Source organism: Xenopus tropicalis, chromosome 4, assembly GCF_000004195.4.
Source record: "Xenopus tropicalis strain Nigerian chromosome 4, UCB_Xtro_10.0, whole genome shotgun sequence".
In the NCBI taxonomy this organism is placed as follows: Eukaryota; Metazoa; Chordata; class Amphibia; order Anura; family Pipidae; genus Xenopus; species Xenopus tropicalis.
In genome coordinates this window covers 121,020,868-121,038,972 of record NC_030680.2, presented here as the reverse complement: position 1 = coordinate 121,038,972, position 18,105 = coordinate 121,020,868, and the positions used below count along the sequence as shown (strand labels likewise).

General features: G+C 41.4%; 1 protein-coding gene across 1 annotated transcript; it reads right to left on the bottom strand.

Moving 5' to 3' along the window:
• Positions 1-423: 423 nt before the first annotated feature.
• mief1 (mitochondrial elongation factor 1) lies at positions 424-14,415 on the bottom strand. The gene is given in 6 exon segments (NM_001030527.1): positions 424-4,723; positions 5,766-6,019; positions 7,338-7,518; positions 9,135-9,283; positions 11,298-11,592; positions 14,404-14,415. Coding segments are annotated over 4 exon segments (1,392 nt in total). The 5' UTR covers positions 9,279-9,283; positions 11,298-11,592; positions 14,404-14,415; the 3' UTR covers positions 424-3,910.
• Positions 14,416-18,105: the final 3,690 nt, after the last annotated feature.

Here is an 18,105-nt window from a genome sequence, read left to right as displayed (position 1 = left end):
AGATGGCAGTTAGACTGCGGCAATGGAAGGGTGGGAGCTGGAATGCATGGTGATGAGAGAGGTGCCTATTGTGTAGGTTGGAGTCAGTATAGAGATGAGTATTTGTACAATGTTGGTAGCTGGTAGAAGTGAAGCCTAAGGAGTTAAGAGGACATGTACAAGACTAATGGGTGGCCACATTGCTTTATGTTTTGACGTTTTATGCTCATTGCAATTCAATATCCAATTCAAGACAAATCGATCTGTTCCGGTGCAGGTTTTCACATACAGTGGCCTAACCTGTGGCTCTCGTTCCTGTGCCATCTCTGCATGTCCTGTTCTTCTCCTCCCTGTGCCCCAAGCACCACAAGAAACCAGCTGAACCAGAAGAACAGTTACAGCCAAGTCAGATCATCAACAAATCCACATAAAAGATTAGACTTGTTACATTTAATTCATAGTTTCTTTTATTTTCAAATACTCTCACTCGTCCCTGAATAAAAATAATACATGCATATTAACACCTTCCACAGTCCATTATATATCAGTGTATTTTGGGGAGAGATCTGATTAAACACAAAGGCAGCAACACATACTAATCTGCAGGCAGACACCTGTCTCACAGTTTGTGGGGTACAATGTCGGATACAATTGAAGTTCAAAGGGAAAATATAAAAACAATATTAATTTTCCTTTATATTAAAGTCTGACTAAATGGAACTTTCTGTGGAAATATCTTCCAGCTATCTTTGGATTCCACATCATGTAAGACACTGGAGGCATACAAATGCTCGATACACAAGGATTTAAGATTCCCTGCAGCTTCCTGAAGGTTTAAAAAAGTGGAAAAGAAGAGCATTTCTACAGAGACATGGCACTGCATAGAGCCATAAGGATACCATGCCCTAAATGTAGGCTCTATGGTTCTAAAGGAAGCCAAACCCTAATGTCTGAGTGGGTGGTGCAACCCAATGTGTGAAGCGGCCTCACCGCCAGGTCTGGATTTGTAAAATGAATCATTACTGCTGCAATGTCTTCAATTCATATGTAGCTCTGTTACTAGAAATAGCAGCACAGTCAAGTAGTTAAAGAAGTATAATGTGTGTACAATAAATATTACATATCAACGCGCTAAAACCAATGCCATTAAAATCAGGCCTTATACAAGAGACTTTTTTTTTTTTTTTACAATTTTTCACACACAACCCAACTCTCAGTGCCACATAGTGATATTTAAATATGCTGAGTGTATGGACTGCATGTTGGCGAGGCACATACCCTTTATTTCTTCCCTACAAGTGGCGCCAACATCTGTGAGAATGTACATAAGAAGCCTGGGGGCTACTGCGTGAGTACACTAGCCCCACACACTATTGGGTGGGCCTTAAGAAAGGTGAAATATATAATGCTGTATGCTGAAGGCATAGTTCATTCTAAGCAGCTTTCCAATATCCATTAAGTACAAGTTTCCAATTATTTTTAGGGTAATTAGTGAATATAACTGCAATTGAAAGCAGTATCTTTCTACGCACTGCTAGTCCTGACTACACATATGCCTGAAATGATGACGCTGTAGCAGTAAGCTTTACATTGCTTACCATGCACTGCACATGTCTGACTTGGCTTCATACGTGCAAGGCATTGTGGGAGCAGGAACCTTGGCTGGAGAAAAGCAGACTACAGAAACACTGGTTTAATTGTATGTGTAGTTAGAAACAGTAGTGCAAAGAATTGCAAAGGACAGTTGTAAAGTTTTCAATAAGAATTAGATTTATCCATATCAATGAAAATGTGTTATTACTGTGGAATGTATAAATATTGGAAATCTGCTTAGAATTATTATTTACTTTCATCATGCAGTGTTGTATTGCAGTTTACTGCCTACCGTTAAAAGCATATAGTTATAGGATCTATTATCAGAAAAGCTTTGGACCTGGGTTGCTTGTATTGTGGAGCAACATACCTTAAAGCTTCCAAAAGAAATCATTTACATTGTAAAAAACATTGTTTTGTTACCATTATGGATTGATGCAGTTTAGTTGCCATAAATACAAGGCACTGTCTTATTACAGAAAAATAGCAAATGAGCTATAAATTAAGTGGACCCTATGGGAAATAGCAGTGCCATATCTGAGAGCTTTCTCTATGATTAGTTTCTAAATAATAGATCCCATACATAGAATTGCATTAAAGTAAAAATCTTATATTTGCCTAAGAATAATCTGTGCTGTTGAATAAAGGAGTATTTAAAATGGCGGTTTGATTGTATTGAGAGTTTATGTCAAATGTTTTGTCTCCTGGTCACGCAACTGCTTCCTTCCCATCAAAAATACAGCACCTGAGACACAAAAACCTAGAAAACCTTTAAAATAGATTAATTTGTGAAACCAGTATCTCATGCATGTGTATAAAATGAAAGGGGATTTATATATATAAATGTGGAAATCCCTTGGAGAATCCCTTGAGGAGTAACAGTAAATAGCTATCATCCCTACAACAGACCCTGCACTGAAGACCAAGAACACTGTTGATAAAAAGTCAATGGGTTTCACTATTGTAAATTTCCTTAGGCGCAAAGCAAGAGGCTTATCCCTTCCCAAGCAGAGGTAGTTATGATGCAAAGAAACAGTAAGGGGTTAAACCTTGCATACCAACTGATGCACATGGGAAAGTCTTTGGAAGAACAGTGTGCCCAGTATGCGCTAACTTACTGCAATCAGCACAGTCTATCAGGAAACAGATCTATGTTGGTTTTATAGCTGTTATCTCCCATAAAAAGCCAGTAAGAAGTAATAGTTGTGCAAATAATACATGTGTTCTGTTTGCTACAGGGCAAGCCATGGAGTCTGAGGTAACAAGGCAGGAGAGACCAGGACAGGTAAGAAGATGTTTTTAGGATTTGCTTTGACTGGACTGTGGTTAAAAATGCAAGGGGGTTTAGTTCCCCCTTAAATGACTATAATATGCTGGCCTAAACCATGCTGCCAAACTATTTTAAAGCAAAGCATCCTAAACCCAGTCAAGTTCTGAGGAATAGCAGCCTTGAGCAAATATGTGACAACTCTACCACCCAAATGGCCATTAACGTGTTGCATATTCGTCATACACCCACCTTATTTCCCAGAGCACCGACTGCTATAAAAATATGAATACTACTCAAAATAGCCAATACTGCTGGCAGGAAAACCTGTGTAACATACCTGTAACATAATACCTATTATATATGCAGTGATGCTGTATTTAGCTTGTAACTCTAGATTTTGTTAGCAAGGGGCAACAAAAAACCAAAACAGCAAGGAAGCACACAGCAGGAGTCTGAATAAAGGGAGCATTATAGCATAAAGTCAAGTCTAGACCACACTTTAAACCAAAGGGGTAGGCAACAGATACCATGTTATTCCAACCCTCGTGAGACTGGAAACCCCAGCATATTCCAGCCCCACCCCACAGCTTATCTAGCAGAGAGATGCTGGGAAAAGTCATGAAACAGCAGAAACACCAGAGAACATGTATGAATGAGCTGACTGTTACACAGCAATGCCACAGTATGTGCACAGCTAACAGAAATAACCCCTATGGCACAACAGGCATCCTGACTGCCACTGGTCTCTCAGGCATCAAAGGTCCCTGCCCCCTGCCTGCAGTGCTTCTAGCAGAAGGAAAGCTGCACAGACTGTTCCTATTTATTTGAATAGGAAGTGACTGCAGGCAAGGAGGGAATAGTAAGAGCCTTGATAGCACCTGAGAGCACAAGGACTGACAGAACGTGCCATATTTCTTACATTTCACTGTGGAATTAGCCTTATAGAGGAAAAAAATATGTGACAAGAATGCCATGAGCCATCATCTTGCTTTCACCATTTGTACACCATAAAAGTTATGGTCAGGGTTCAGCGGCTGTAATCTTCTGTCACCAGCCCATCCCTAGCTCTCAATCTTCTGTCCTAAGAAGCACCTCAGGTTCTGACAAGGAGCAGTAGAGAAAATAGCCCATCTCATCAATCTCCTCTGCAGTGAGTTCTGAAAATAGGTCCACCTTTGGGTCCATGGCAGAGGACAAAGCTCCTTTCTCTAGATGGCCCACGGTTTCTCTGAGAACCTGGAGAAATCGGTCAGCCAGAACCCCATGTGACCAGTCTGACTCCTTCTCACAGGTATGGAGGAGGATGTTTGTTAGGTGAGAGGCAGTGAGATGTGAGAGTGGCAGATTGTAGCGACAGATGGCTTTTAGGATCTTTAGACATAGGCACCGACACCCTGAATCCTGTTGATCCCGCCCCATCAAAGCAGCAGTTTCAGCTCCACGTTGGCTAAGCCTCCACATATTTCCATAATGTGGCAGTCTGTGCGCCTTGGCTACTGCTGCATGCTCCTCAAGTACTACCAAAGGCAAGAAGTCTATAAAAAGCCTCCGATCTTCCTCATACTGAACCTCCAGGATTAGGCTCTCTGATGGTACCACTGGTCGAATTACATACCCCAGTATACTACCAATGGCTGGCCAGTTTATTGATCCTGCTACTACTTTCTCAAATGTAGCTATGACAGACTTGGGACAAAGGTAACCGCCTACAACACAGCGGTCCCAGTAGCTAGTACCTCTAGGGAAGTACTCCACATTCTCCCGACGAACAAGGCAGAATCCAGGTAAGTTAAGGATGGTCTGCTCCCCTGGGACACATGACCACAAATTCTTTTCCATCAAGAGCGGCACCATTAGCTGAATGTGATCAGCTCTTACCACCTGCACAAAAAAATAAAATACTTCTTTAGAATCTTTACCATAAATAAACACTAGTGATTATTTGCTTACTCCTTCCCTCTGCCAATTAAAGCTGGCCACGTGCGCAATAAAGAAATCAGCAAAGCACTGTATTGCACATGAGCTCATACAGGGTGGCGCAAGGGATGCCTGGGATACCTGAACAATATGGCAGCGTGATGCTCAGAGGAAAAGTAGTCGTTTTTTATTGCTCTACCTTACTTAAACCTTATTTAAACATTCTCAAGTAAATTACAGGCTTCTCTGAGGGGAGAATGCTGGATTTATAAAAATACTTTGGTAAGGTAAAGCAATGAAAATTATTATATTTTAATATCTAACAATTGAAAATAAAAATCTTCTTAATAAAATAAAGATTTTACTTTACCACAAGCTATTTTTAATTACTTGGCACAAATGACAACAGTGTGATTTCCCTGTGTGTTTAAGTTACACAAACCTATTTTATTGCAAGTTCACACAAAACTTGAGGTGGCCATACACGCATCGATATTATCGTATGAAACTTTCGTATGATAATCGGTGTATGTATGGTGGGAGACAAAACAACCAATATCAGTAAAAACCTTGGATATCAGTCGTCTCGTCGATCGGGCGGGACTCAAAAATTTGATGATTATCTGATGATTTAATGTTGAATCATCAGATACGGATAAGAATCCAGAACCCAGAAATTGCCCCCTTGTGTAAATGGAAAGTAGTGCAGCAAGGCAACGCCTTCCTGGCAGTGATCACCAACCAGGAGCATGAACTCTGGGAGCAAGGACCAGGTTACCAATACAAATAGATAAAGGTACACACTGAAGGCAGCAACATGCTTTCTATTCAATGTAATATGGTAAAGTATCCAAAGGTTCTGCAGCTTTTAACACATTGAGCAGGAAATTAAACTTCTCTCTTCATGCTGGAGAATAGTAACTTTATAGATCCACACACTCACATGTAATATTCCTATAGAGAACACAAAATGCATTTGGCACTGGGAAGAAAGTTTCCATGTTACCTGCAGGTCATCGTAGAGACTCCCACTGAGGTGCATATCTCGCAACTGCATATCTGGGAACTTATTGTTGATAAAATTACGCAGTTCGGCACAGATGTCAACAGCAGCTTGCTTAGCACAACTTTGCTCCGTGGGTGGGATGGCCACATGTTTTCTATAATAAGCAAAAAGTTTCTCTTGAAGGGACAGCCGCAGACGAGCCTTCTTCAGGTCCATTTGTGACTTCCTAGTTGGTGGTTTAGGACAAACAGGGTCTACAGAAAATTGAAAATGGTTAATGTTAACTGTTAATGAGAACATGTAGGGGGTTTAACCAGTTTTGACTGCCAGCTGAATTTCAAACTTCATTTGCATTTACTGCCAGAAAATGTATAAACATTTTGTGCTCTTTGACTATAGAGGCATTAATGGGTGGGCGTTTTAGTTTACCTTAGAAAACCATAGATTGTTTTTTTTTTTTTGGTATTGTGAATAAAACTTTTTAGGGCAAAAAAAAAAGTGTATGTGTGTGTATATATGTGCACACTTGAATTGTTTATGGTGAGTGAGAAAAGCCTCTCCGCCCACCCAAAGTGTGTATCGGTGTACACACTTTGCAAATGAGAACACCACCACACATATGAAAATCACGTCTACTGCTGTCCTGGGACCTGGGCATGATCATTCCTAAGTGCTACTCGTTACCTAGGGGCTTTAAAGAGGACCTGTCACCCAGACATACAAAGCTGTATAATAAAAGTCCTTTTCAAATTAAACATGAAACCCAAATTGATTTTTATATTAACACATCCATACCCATCATAAAGGCATTTAAAAATTCTAGCTGTATATCATATATTGCTTGCCCAGCCTCTATGCCTTAGGCATAGAGGCGGGCAGACAATAACTTTAGCTTTCCATTCAGCACTACCTAGATGTCACTGCACATCACACTTTTCTCCTCCCTCCTCCTCATCTAATTGTGTAGCCAGTGCATGGGCAACTGGTCCCCCATTCTGGAACATAAAGTAGATTTTGGCATGATACGAAGCTTGCCTTATTAACAGTGCCCAAACAAAAGGCCAAAGTAGCAATAGAGCGGCTCGAGAACATAAATGTGAATGTCCTACCATGGCCCAGTCACCCTGATCTCAATCAAAAGTAGAATCTATTGCACTGTTTGAAAACTGAGGTGCACAAGCCTCATGAAACTAACCTAAGACAAATCTGCCTAGAAAAATGGAACAAAGCTGCTGTTGCTGCAAAAGTTGCCTCTACAAAATATTAAATGGGGATTGAACACTTATGAACAGAAACAATTTCAGTATTACCAAATAGTGCTGGACCTGCGATTGAGAAAAAGGAACTAAATACTTTGGGTTGAATGTGGATAACTAGGACTGAACTAGTCCAAGTATATTATCTTTCAATATGATTCTCATTACATCAATCTGTAAATTCATAAGGTAATGATGTACACAAATACAAACATATCCTGAGGGAATGCACAATGTACTGAACACTAACTGAATGCAATGTACTGAACATTTTATTTTCCCTTACAAATATCTCAATTTATGCAGTAACAGTCACCTGATTCAAATGCAGAGGAATCTGTAGGGAGTGTTTGCAGACTGCGGCTTACAGAGGTCTTCATGTCACTGTTCAGAAGTCGTGTAGATGAGCCTAACCAATTAGGCTCTTCCCAACTTCGTTTACCTGACTGGCTGGTCCGGGAGGGGCTGGCAGGGGCACTGATGGCCCTATCATACATCTAAAAATGCAGAAGCACAAGACATATAAAATATTGCACTTCTATAGGCTTAACATTTACACCATGTACTATGTAGACCAGTGCTGTCCAACTGGCGGCCTGCGGGCCGCATGCGGCCCGCGACCCCCCTCTGTGTGGCCCCCCACCTGTCTGGCTGCTTTGATGGCTTACTCTTGTGTAAGCTTTAAATGGTATCAGTACTGTGATTAACTGCCCCCCTGCATGGTTCTCACCTCAGATTCAGGCTGTAATCAGGCTGTATTGTTTAAACATGTAATCCCCTGTGTTGTTCACACCTTTTAATCTCTGCATTGTTCACCCCCTGCAGTGTTCACACCTCAGGCTCAGGCTCTAATCACCCACATTGTTCCCCTGTTCACACCTCAGGAGCAGTAGAAACCCACAAATAATCCCTGCACACTACAAAAAGAACATATACTGAGGTGGTACTGCAATTAAAAAGTTTTTTAATATATAGTTATTGTGCAGACTGTAGGAGCAGTGCCAGCATTGTGTCACTGTAGGCTGCCTGTGTGTGCCATACACACAGGCATCATAGGGCAAGCAGAGTATGCCACACACAGGCAGGGTAGGGCAGGCAGAGTATGGCACACACAGGCAGAGTATGGCACACACAGGCAGGGTAGGGAAGGCAGAGTATGGCACACACAGGCAGAGTATGGCACACACAGGCCAAGTATGGCACAAACCAGCCAAGAATGGCAAACACAGTGAAAGTATGGCACACGCAGGCAGGGTAGGGCAGGCAGAGTATGGCACACACAGGCCAAGTATGGCACAAACCAGTCAAGAATGGCACACACAGTGAAAGTATGGCACACAGGCAGGGTAGGGAAGGCAGAGTATGGCACACACAGGAAGGGTAGGGAAGGCAGAGTATGGCACACACAGGCAGGGTAGGGAAGGCAGAGTATGGCACACACAGGCAGGGTAGGGAAGGCAGAGTATGGCACACACAGGCAGGGTAGGGCAGGCAGAGTATGGCACACACAGGCAGGGTAGGGAAGGCAGAGTATGGCACACACAGGCAGGGTAGGGCAGGCAGAGTATGGCAGGTTTTTGCTGTACTACAACCATTAATATGGGTATGGTCATGTGATAACATGGGTGTGGTTTCAAGTGGGTGCGGTTTCAAAAAGGGGAGTGGTCAAAACTGGCTTCCATTATCGGCCCTCCACCACGTAGGTCGGAAAAATTCCGGCCCTCAGTACAACAGAAGTTGGACAGCACTGATGTAGACCATCCATATTCAGAGACACGGAACCACATAAAACTGCCTACTTTCCAACCAGCCCCTAAGGAGGTCCACATATTGGGACTATACAATATACAGTCATTTAAAGGAAAAATTATTATTATATGGAATGGACAAACACATAAACCATGATAGGAGCTGATGGTGATGGGAGACAGCAACCTAAAGTCCACTCCTGTTTATCTCAAAGTTACATTCATTACTGACTGAAAGCTGTATAAAAAAGGAGGTTTCCCCAGAGGGCAAAGGAGCTTAATCCCAATCAGCATTCCTGTGCCCCCAACAGTGTAAATGAGAAACAGTCTTCTCTTCCTCTCTTTATAACATCAACGTCACTCACCCGTTTCACTGCCAAAGTAGCTATTCCTAGCATGGCAGCTCCTCCCACGCCAAGTACCAATCGGGCATTAGAGAGCACAAAATCTATAGCAGTACCAATCCCATTGTCATCCTTCTTGCCTTTCTTTTCTCCAGCTCCTGCCATGATTTCTGTTGGTAGAAACACATGCAGGAAACATAACTCAGAATGCATTTTGTATATAAAAATTAAACTGCAGCCTAATGTTTTAAAAGTGAAAATGAGGTGTTCTTGAAGAATTGGTGTAAAGGGTGTGGTTCAACTTAACTTTTTGTATGTTATAGAATGCCCTATCCCAATTTTGCAATTGGTTTTAATTATTTATGTATTTATTTTTTTATAGTTTTTGAATTATTTGCCTTCCTCTTCTGCCTCTTTCCAGCTTTCAAATGGGGGTCACAGACCCCGGCAGCCAAAAACTATTGCTTTGTATGGATACAATTTTATTATTGTTATTTATCTTTCTATGCAGCACTGTACTATTCATATTCCCATCTCTTGTTTAAACCACTGCCTGGTTGCTATGGTAAATAAGACCCTAGTAACCAGATACCTGCTAAAATACCAAACTGAGAGCTTCTGAACAAAAAGCTAAATAACTTGTGAATTTTTCACTATGGTTTCTACATTCTTCTGTAATAAAAAAAAGTAAGTGGTATTAGGGGTCAGAAATTGACCTCTACAGCTGTCCTTCCTTATTCAAACTGTTTCTTGAGTGCACTCTGGGAGATAAAGCATTGGAGCAGCCTTTTAGGCTAATGCCACAGGAGGCGTAGGGCTGAAATTTTCGGCAAGCGGAAAAACGCTTGCCGAAAATTTCAGCCCTACGCCTCGTGTGGCATTAGCCTTACTGGGTATCCTTATGTGTTCCAGGAGATCAGGAAAATGAATAATTCCAGTTGACTAGTTCTAAATATTCTATTTCCTTATTCAGGGTGAATATCACTGTAGTTCCCCATTGCAGGACCACCCCCCCCACCCCCCAATTGAACCTCATATGGGAGAATCGATATGCCTGAAATAGGTAAGTGTCCGGTTTCGGTAGCAGCTGGGACAAGGAAGTTTCCTGAATTTCCTGTTCCTTCTAAATGATGTATGTGAATGCAGCTCATTTTGCTCTAGATTGTTCTATCAGCATGTACTTGCTCAATAACTAAGGCTAGTGCAACACCATGCCGAAAATCAGCCCCTAAAGTTTGGAATCTGCTTGGTGTGGCCATAGCCTACAGAATCCGGTGTGGACTCTATACTCCTGACAGTCTTAAAATATTATATATTAGCCTAAGCTAAATTATAGTTGCTGTGCCATTCATTGTTTTATCTCATATATAACATTATATAACTCTATACATCATTCACAATAATGATCTCTATAATGAGCTCCAGGATGCCAACCCTATATAATGAATATTAGAGGGGGAATTAAACAGGGTAACATTACAGTAGATATTAAATGCTTAGAGAACATGCCCAAAGATGTGACTACGGGCAGTCAACAGAGACAAATTAGCACATGTATGGAAAAGCCTTCTTTCTGTTGTTCCTTCTCATGTGTTGCCTCAGAGATTCACTATACAAGCCACTGCCTTATAATTATGTACCGCTCATAACTATATCTGTTCTGGGACATCCCCTAGCTTTAAGTAATGTATTCCATCTGCAGCCCCTCTCTCTTCCCTTCAAAAATCAGTACCAATTCACTGCACAGAAAAGAGCATGTGCTGTGTAGGGTCACACATGAACGAGCTTCCACTGTGTTAATTGCCCAAGACAACTGACACAATATGGACTTAGCCTTAATCCTTTCCGTGCTGAGGTTTGTAAAGAACAGCAAGATCGCATTCTGAATCAACTGAAATGGTTGTGTTTCTGTTTTACTAAAAGACTTTTTTAATGTTGTTTTTTTAATAAACATGAAGACAGCCATTTAATTATGCAACCAAAAACAAATTGCCATTATGGGAATACTAATCATTATTTTTAGCATAAACAAAACCTTTTTACAGTTACAGATAATTTGTTTTTTTTTAGCTTGCCCACTTATAGTTTCTACTTCTGAATATCTATTAGAATTGGCCAGTCCTACATAGGTTTTTGTATGTTTTGTTAGATATTAAAAGTTGTCCAGGAACAGGCCATTTCTACCTGCAAAGTGAAGTGCAGACTGACAAGAGATCAACTGTGTGTGATGTTAGACCAGTCCACCAAGCTTGGTCCTAAGGAAGAACTGTCCTTTCTCCAGCTGCTTCTCCTTGTCCTCCAGCCGTGTCAGATTCTGATGTTTCCTGAACTCCCGTCGCACACACGAAGTATAGAAATCACGGTCTGTAAACTGCAGCTGGCGCCCTTGGCGCAGAAGTGTGCGATAAAGGAGCAGAACTGCTTCACGGGACCAGCCTGCCATGGCAGGTGGGGGGAAAAAAGAGCTGGCCCGGCAAGTCTAAGCAGAGAATGTACATATATAATTATTTAGATATACTGGAAATGAATCTTGCAATACTTTAACATTTAGGCATTTTAGGCTAAGACTAGGGGCACACAGGTGACTATATACACAGTGTGGCCCACTCTCCTGTAGCACTCACTAAATAAATGTCTCAGTCAAGGCAAGCAATAGAACAGCTCTCGCTCACATATATAAATGAAATTAAATACAAAGCCCTTAGAGCTTATAACAATCTTCAAAAAGAGAATAAAGCAGCCCCTAGTCTCATAAACAATGTACTATTCATTAGAATGATAATAAAACCTACCATATTAGGCTAATGTCTAATTTATAGAAAAGACAACTAAAGCAGCTGGGTTGAGGCTTCATTGCACAATTCCATATTAAGATAAACAACAGGCTTAGGGATTGGAAAAAAAAATGTCCTCTTTTCAAAGCAGAGATCACTTACATGTATAAAGAAAATAAAGCAGAAAAGAACTTTTATGCACAAGGCTGAATATACGATCTCACGCCTAGAAAAAACAAAGCAATAAACCCTACTCACACTTACATTGTGCATAAAATGTTTTGCCACCTCTATTATATTGGCATTCTAAGAGCAGAGGTGATCAGGTCATCTATTATTTCCACTTATTATTCATGTGTGTATAATAAATGACCAGTGAATTACAGAATGGACAGAATACAGGTATAACAGCTACAGCACATGTATACACATACGCTAACAGATTTATGGAACCAGACGGATTTTAGCGTAAGTAAAGCTTAAAGGAAAACTAAACCCTGAGTAATAATTAGGCCCCCCTCCACAGACCATCTGCCCTAAACATAGCAGTTTGCTGTACCTCCTTGCCAGGAGAATGTACAGCTGAGAGAAGAGGACCTGAAGCAGCACAAGATGGTGTTTGCCAAGCCCTTTGCCCTACTCTGCTTTTCAGAACAAGGTACAGAAAACAGCCATGCCATGTTTAGGGGGGTCTGCAGTCATGTGGTTTCTGATGGAGGAACAGCAGGCTCTGGAGTGGGGCTCAGTTATTAAGCAGGCTTTACTTCTCCTTTTAAGTGCAGTTTATCTAATAATGATAGAATATGTAACTTTTAGCAATTTTTCAATATGCACTCATTACACATTGTCAGTGAAGTAAAGAAGAAATTACAGTACACCCCCCCAGATTAGAATTGCTTTCTAGTACCCCAGACAATGCTTTCTTTTGCTGACAACTGCACCAGCCCAGGGTACCTTTCAGCGAGCACCACGTGTGATGAACTTCTTCCTTCAATGCCTCTGGGCTGGCACATTGGCAGCAGAGTGAATAAGTTGGCTTGTTGCTTAAAATGTGGCTTTTTCCCCACACATGTGCTGCAATGGAAGAGAGTAAGAAGCACAAAATGATTGCTCCAAAAAAAAAGTACCCCGGGCTGGTGCAGGTTTCAGCACCAACAGCATTGCATTGGCCTGGATTATCAGGTAAGTGATTATAGTCACTGGGGGTGGGGGGTTAAAATTCAACACCTACCAGTGTTTTTCCTTTAAAGGGATACTGTGACATTTTTATGGTGTACTTTTTAGTTCTAAATTACACTGTTTACATAGCAAATAATTTACTCTGCCATTTAAAATGTTATTCTTGAACCAACAAATGTATTTTTTTAGCTGTAATATTGGTGTGTAGGTGCCATCTCAGTACATTGTGCCTGAGTCTGAGCTTTCAGAAGGAGCCAGCGCTACACATTAGAACTGCTTTCAGGTAACCTATTGTTTCTCCTACTCCCATGTAACTGGAGGAGTCCCAAGCCGGACTTGGATTTCTTACTATTGAGTGCTATTCTGATACCTACTGGGAGCTGCTATCTTGCTCCCTTCTTAAGCTGGCCATACACGCACCGATAATATTGTACAAAACCTCGTTTCATACGATATTCGGTGCGTGTATGGCATGCCGGCGAGTTGACCGATATCGCAGGAAGCTGCTGATATCGGACGACTCCCTGATCGGCCAGGTTAGAAAATTTTGATTGGGCGCCATAGAAGGCGCCTGACCAAAATCTGCCGTCAGGGCTGAATCGGCAGAAGGAGGTAGAAATCCTATTGTTTCTACCTCCTTATCTGCTGTTCCAGCCCTGAACGGTGTGTGGCGGATCTGACGATGTTTAGTGTTACCGATGGTTGCATGAAACATTGTCAGATCGCCACGTGTGTGGCCATTTTCATTGTTCTGCTGATCGGCTGCTGGGGGGGTGATATCACTCCAACTTGCAGCTCAGCAGTAAAGTGTGACTGAAGTTTATCAGAGCACAAATCACATGGTTGTGGCACGCTGGGAAATGAAGAATACGGCTAGCCCCGTGTGAATTGTTTAATTAAATACAAAACATGTTTTCCTATGACAGTATTCCTTAATAGAAACCCACAACTTTCAAACCCAATTCCATATACAACATTAGAGTCACTGCCAATAGTCAGACTGGAAAGTTGCTTAGCATCCCTTTACATGAAGCCTTTGGGAGGAGTTCCCTATGAGGCGTGGGCTGCCATAAAACACAGCGAATAACTGTTAGTTCCATACAGAAAAACCCGCATTGCGCTCCTAATGGGAACTTGCCACACGAAGCTTGGAATTGGTAAAAACAGCAAAGTACCGAAGTGAAATGGGCACAACATGGGAAGCGCAGTGCTCAAATAGTAGCTCTATAAATCACTTCATAAAGAGAGCAGCACAAACACACGTTTAACCACTCGGGAACCCCACTCACAAATCCCCCCAACGCGCAATCCTTCGCCGCCCTAATACTACAGCTTACTCTCAACTCCTCTCAGGGTCGCCGGCAACATGGAGGAGGTTCCGCCGCCAGGGAAATACCACTTCCGGTTAGAGCGTACCATAGAGGCGAGGGAGCAGGCAGGATGGGTACTTACAGCAGGAACGATACACTCGCAGTGCTTCCAAATTCCACACTGCAAACTTCATATTCGAATGGCAGTTTGGTTATATGTGGGGAATGCGATGTAGCTAGGAAACGGAAGGGTTACATTATATTCCCGTTTTCTGAGTTATTACTTCATTCATATAGGTCCGGACGTAAATGAATGACGTTTTAAAAAGGAGATTGAAAGGAATTGTGTGGGGATCTACACCCCAACATTGTTCAGTTCGTAATGAAAGAAGGTGTCATTTTAAGGAGCTTCCAGTAAACTCTGAATCTTAAAATGGACTAGCAAAAGTCAGTCACTTGTGCTTCGTATCTGCTAGTCAGCAGGCACCTGCTACATTGGCTCAGGAGTCAGAAGGGCAGAGAATGTGGTCAGACATATACTGGTTTCAGCAGCAGGGCAGGTACACTTACAAATATTGAACATATTTTATTCTTGTATATTAAAAAAAGTTGGCTATAAATGATATTTATTTGACTATACTGGTATAGGACCCGTTATCCAGAATGCTCGGGACCAAGGGTATTCCGTATAAGGGGTCTTTCTGTAATTTGGATCTCCATACCTTAAGTCTGCTAAAAAATCAATAAAACAGTAATTAAACCCAATAGGATTGTTTTGCATCAATTAAGGATTATTTATATCTTAGTTGGGATCAATTACAAGGTACTGTTTTATTATTACAGAGAAAAAGGAAATCAGTTTTAAAATTCTGAATTATTTGCTTATAATGGAGTCTATGGGAGACAGGCTTTCCGTAATTTGGAGCTTTCTGGATAACAGGTTTCCGGATAAGGGATCCCATACCTGTACAAAAACCCTAATAAGAGGCACATACAGAGATGTATATCAGATTATAGTTCTGGTCACAGATAATGCTAAGGGCCTGGTTTTGTATTGATAGTTACAAGTCTTGACATTCACTGTATGGTGATGCCTGGACAAGGAACTGCAGCGCCACATCAGTATAAATGTGTGGGCAGGAACCTTAGGTTATTTGTGTGTATACATTGCTTCTGTCATTGCCTATAACTGTACCAGCGAGGGCCGCCATTAGTAACCATGTCACTATACTACTACATTAGCAAGACCCCCATCCCAAGAGAGCTTCAGTTATGGGCCTGCAGGTCACCTGGGCCCCCTTGGTATTGGGCCCTGCCAACAAGTAGAATGGTGAACTGAAGTTGTAAAAAAACCCACACACACACAGTCAGGTCGGGTGAACCAATAAGGTTGTTTTGCCTCCAAAAAGGATTGATTATTTTTTAGTTGGGATCAAGTACAAGGTACTGTTTTATTATTACAGAGAAAAGGGAATCATTTAACCATTAAATAAACCCAATAGGGCTGTTCTGCCCCCAATAAGGGGTAATTATATCTTAGTTGGGATGAAGTACAAGGTACTGTTTTATTATTACAGAGAAAAGGGAATCATTTAACCATTAAATAAACCCAATAGGGCTGTTCTGCCCCCAATAAGGGGTAATTATATCTTAGTTGGGATCAAGTACAGGTACTGTTTTATTATCACAGAGAAAAAGGAAATCGTTTTTTAAAAATTAGAATTATTTGCTTATAATGGAGTTTATGAGAGATGGCCTTTCCGTAATTCAGAACGTTCTGGTTAACGGGTTTCCGGATAACGGATCCCATACCTGTACTGGGCTCACTGAATGCCCTATTCAATTATCCAGCAAGCTAAACACCCTTGCATAATAACTTCCATACCCAGTGGTGATGAAGAAAGTGTTTACTTACACAAATGGTGTGAAAACTAAATACAAATACATACAGAAAATAATAGTCAACATTTGAAAAAATGACAGCAGTATTATGAATATGGCTAGCTACTATAAGCTACATCTAACTAGCATCATACACTCAGTAATAGCATGACCATTTCCCAATCGCTTTTTTAACAAGGGTAAATAGAGGATCACTTACAGGGAATGAGGTTCAATGTTGATAAGTGCAAAGTTATGCACTTTGGTAGAAATAATATAAACGCAAACTATCTACTGAATGGTAGTGTGTTGGGGGTATCCTTAATGGAGAAGGATCTAGGGGTTTTTGTTGATAACAAGTTGTCTAATGCCAGGCAGTGTCATTCTGTGGCTACTAAAGCAAATAAAGTGCTGTCTTGTATAAAAAAGGGCATTGACTCAAGGGATGAGAACATAATTTTGCCCCTTTATAGGTCCCTGGTAAGGCCTCACCCTGAGTATGCAGTGCAGTTTTGGGCTCCAGTCCTTAAGAAGGATATTAATGAGCTGGAGAGAGTGCAGAGACTGCAACTAAACTGGTTAAGGGGATGGAAGATTTAAACTATGAGGTGAGACTGTCGAGGTTGGGGTTGTTTTCTCTGGAAAAGAGGCGCTTGCGAGGGGACATGATTACTCTGTACAAGTACATTAGAGGGGATTATAGGCAGATGGGGGATGTTCTTTTTTCCCATAAAAACAATCAGCGCACCAGAGGTCACCCCTTTAGATTAGAGGAAAGGAGTTTCCATTTGAAGCAGCGTAGGTGGTTTTTCACGGTGAGGGCAGTGAGGTTATGGAATGCCCTTCCTAGTGATGTGGTAATGGCAGATTCTGTTAATGCCTTTAAGAGGGGCCTGGATGAGTTCTTGATCAATCAGAATATCCAAGGCTATTGTGATACTAATATCTACAGTTAGTACTAGTGGTTGTATTTATAGTTTATGTATGTGAGTGTATAGATTGGTAGGTGTGGGTTAGGTGTGCTGGGTTTACTTGGATGGGTTGAACTTGATGGACACAGGTCTTTTTTCAACCCTATGTAACTATGAATGCTTTCAATGAGCTAATGTAGGAAATCTCAAGCCTTAAAGGAGACGTATCATATAAAAATTAAGAATGTACCAGTGAATTATACTCCTCTAAATATAGAAGGATTGTGCTTAAAAAAGTTGTGTTTCGGACTGATTTATTGAGAAATTCCACCAAAACCCCACTAGTCCCGCCCATCTGTTCCACTTCCTGCTGGCTGAATTCTCTGGATGTGCAGGGGAGCCGGCGGCTCTCAGTACACTGCACTGTAGGATAGGAACCAATCAGCAGCTAGGCTGACCTGATAGGGAACTGAAGCCCGTCTTTGCTTGTGTGACTGCAGGGCTGTGATTGGCTCTCCTACTGTGCTTCCAGTAGGGACTGTTAGGACACGCCCACCCTTCATTTGAAACAGGGACAGAACTGATAGGATCTATAGGGAGCTCCAATAAAGGGGTCATTTTTACAGACTGTATTCAATTTTAGACCAATGTACCAGCACCATATATTATTCATAATTGCCAACAAAATCAGGGTTTTTTCAATGTTTCCAATATCTCTCCTTTAACTGTTAATACTGGCTTTGCTCTCCTTCCTGTTTTACTGACTTTCTGTCTCATGCAACAGCTGGGCTAATAACAACAGGTTGGGAACAAATAGATTGACAAACTGGTAAATTAGAAGTGTCAGGGCCAGAACACTCCTGATGTGCACTCATGAACACTGACACTTGTCAATACAAGAGAGGCCTGTAGTTCATAGTTACATAGTTGTTTTGGT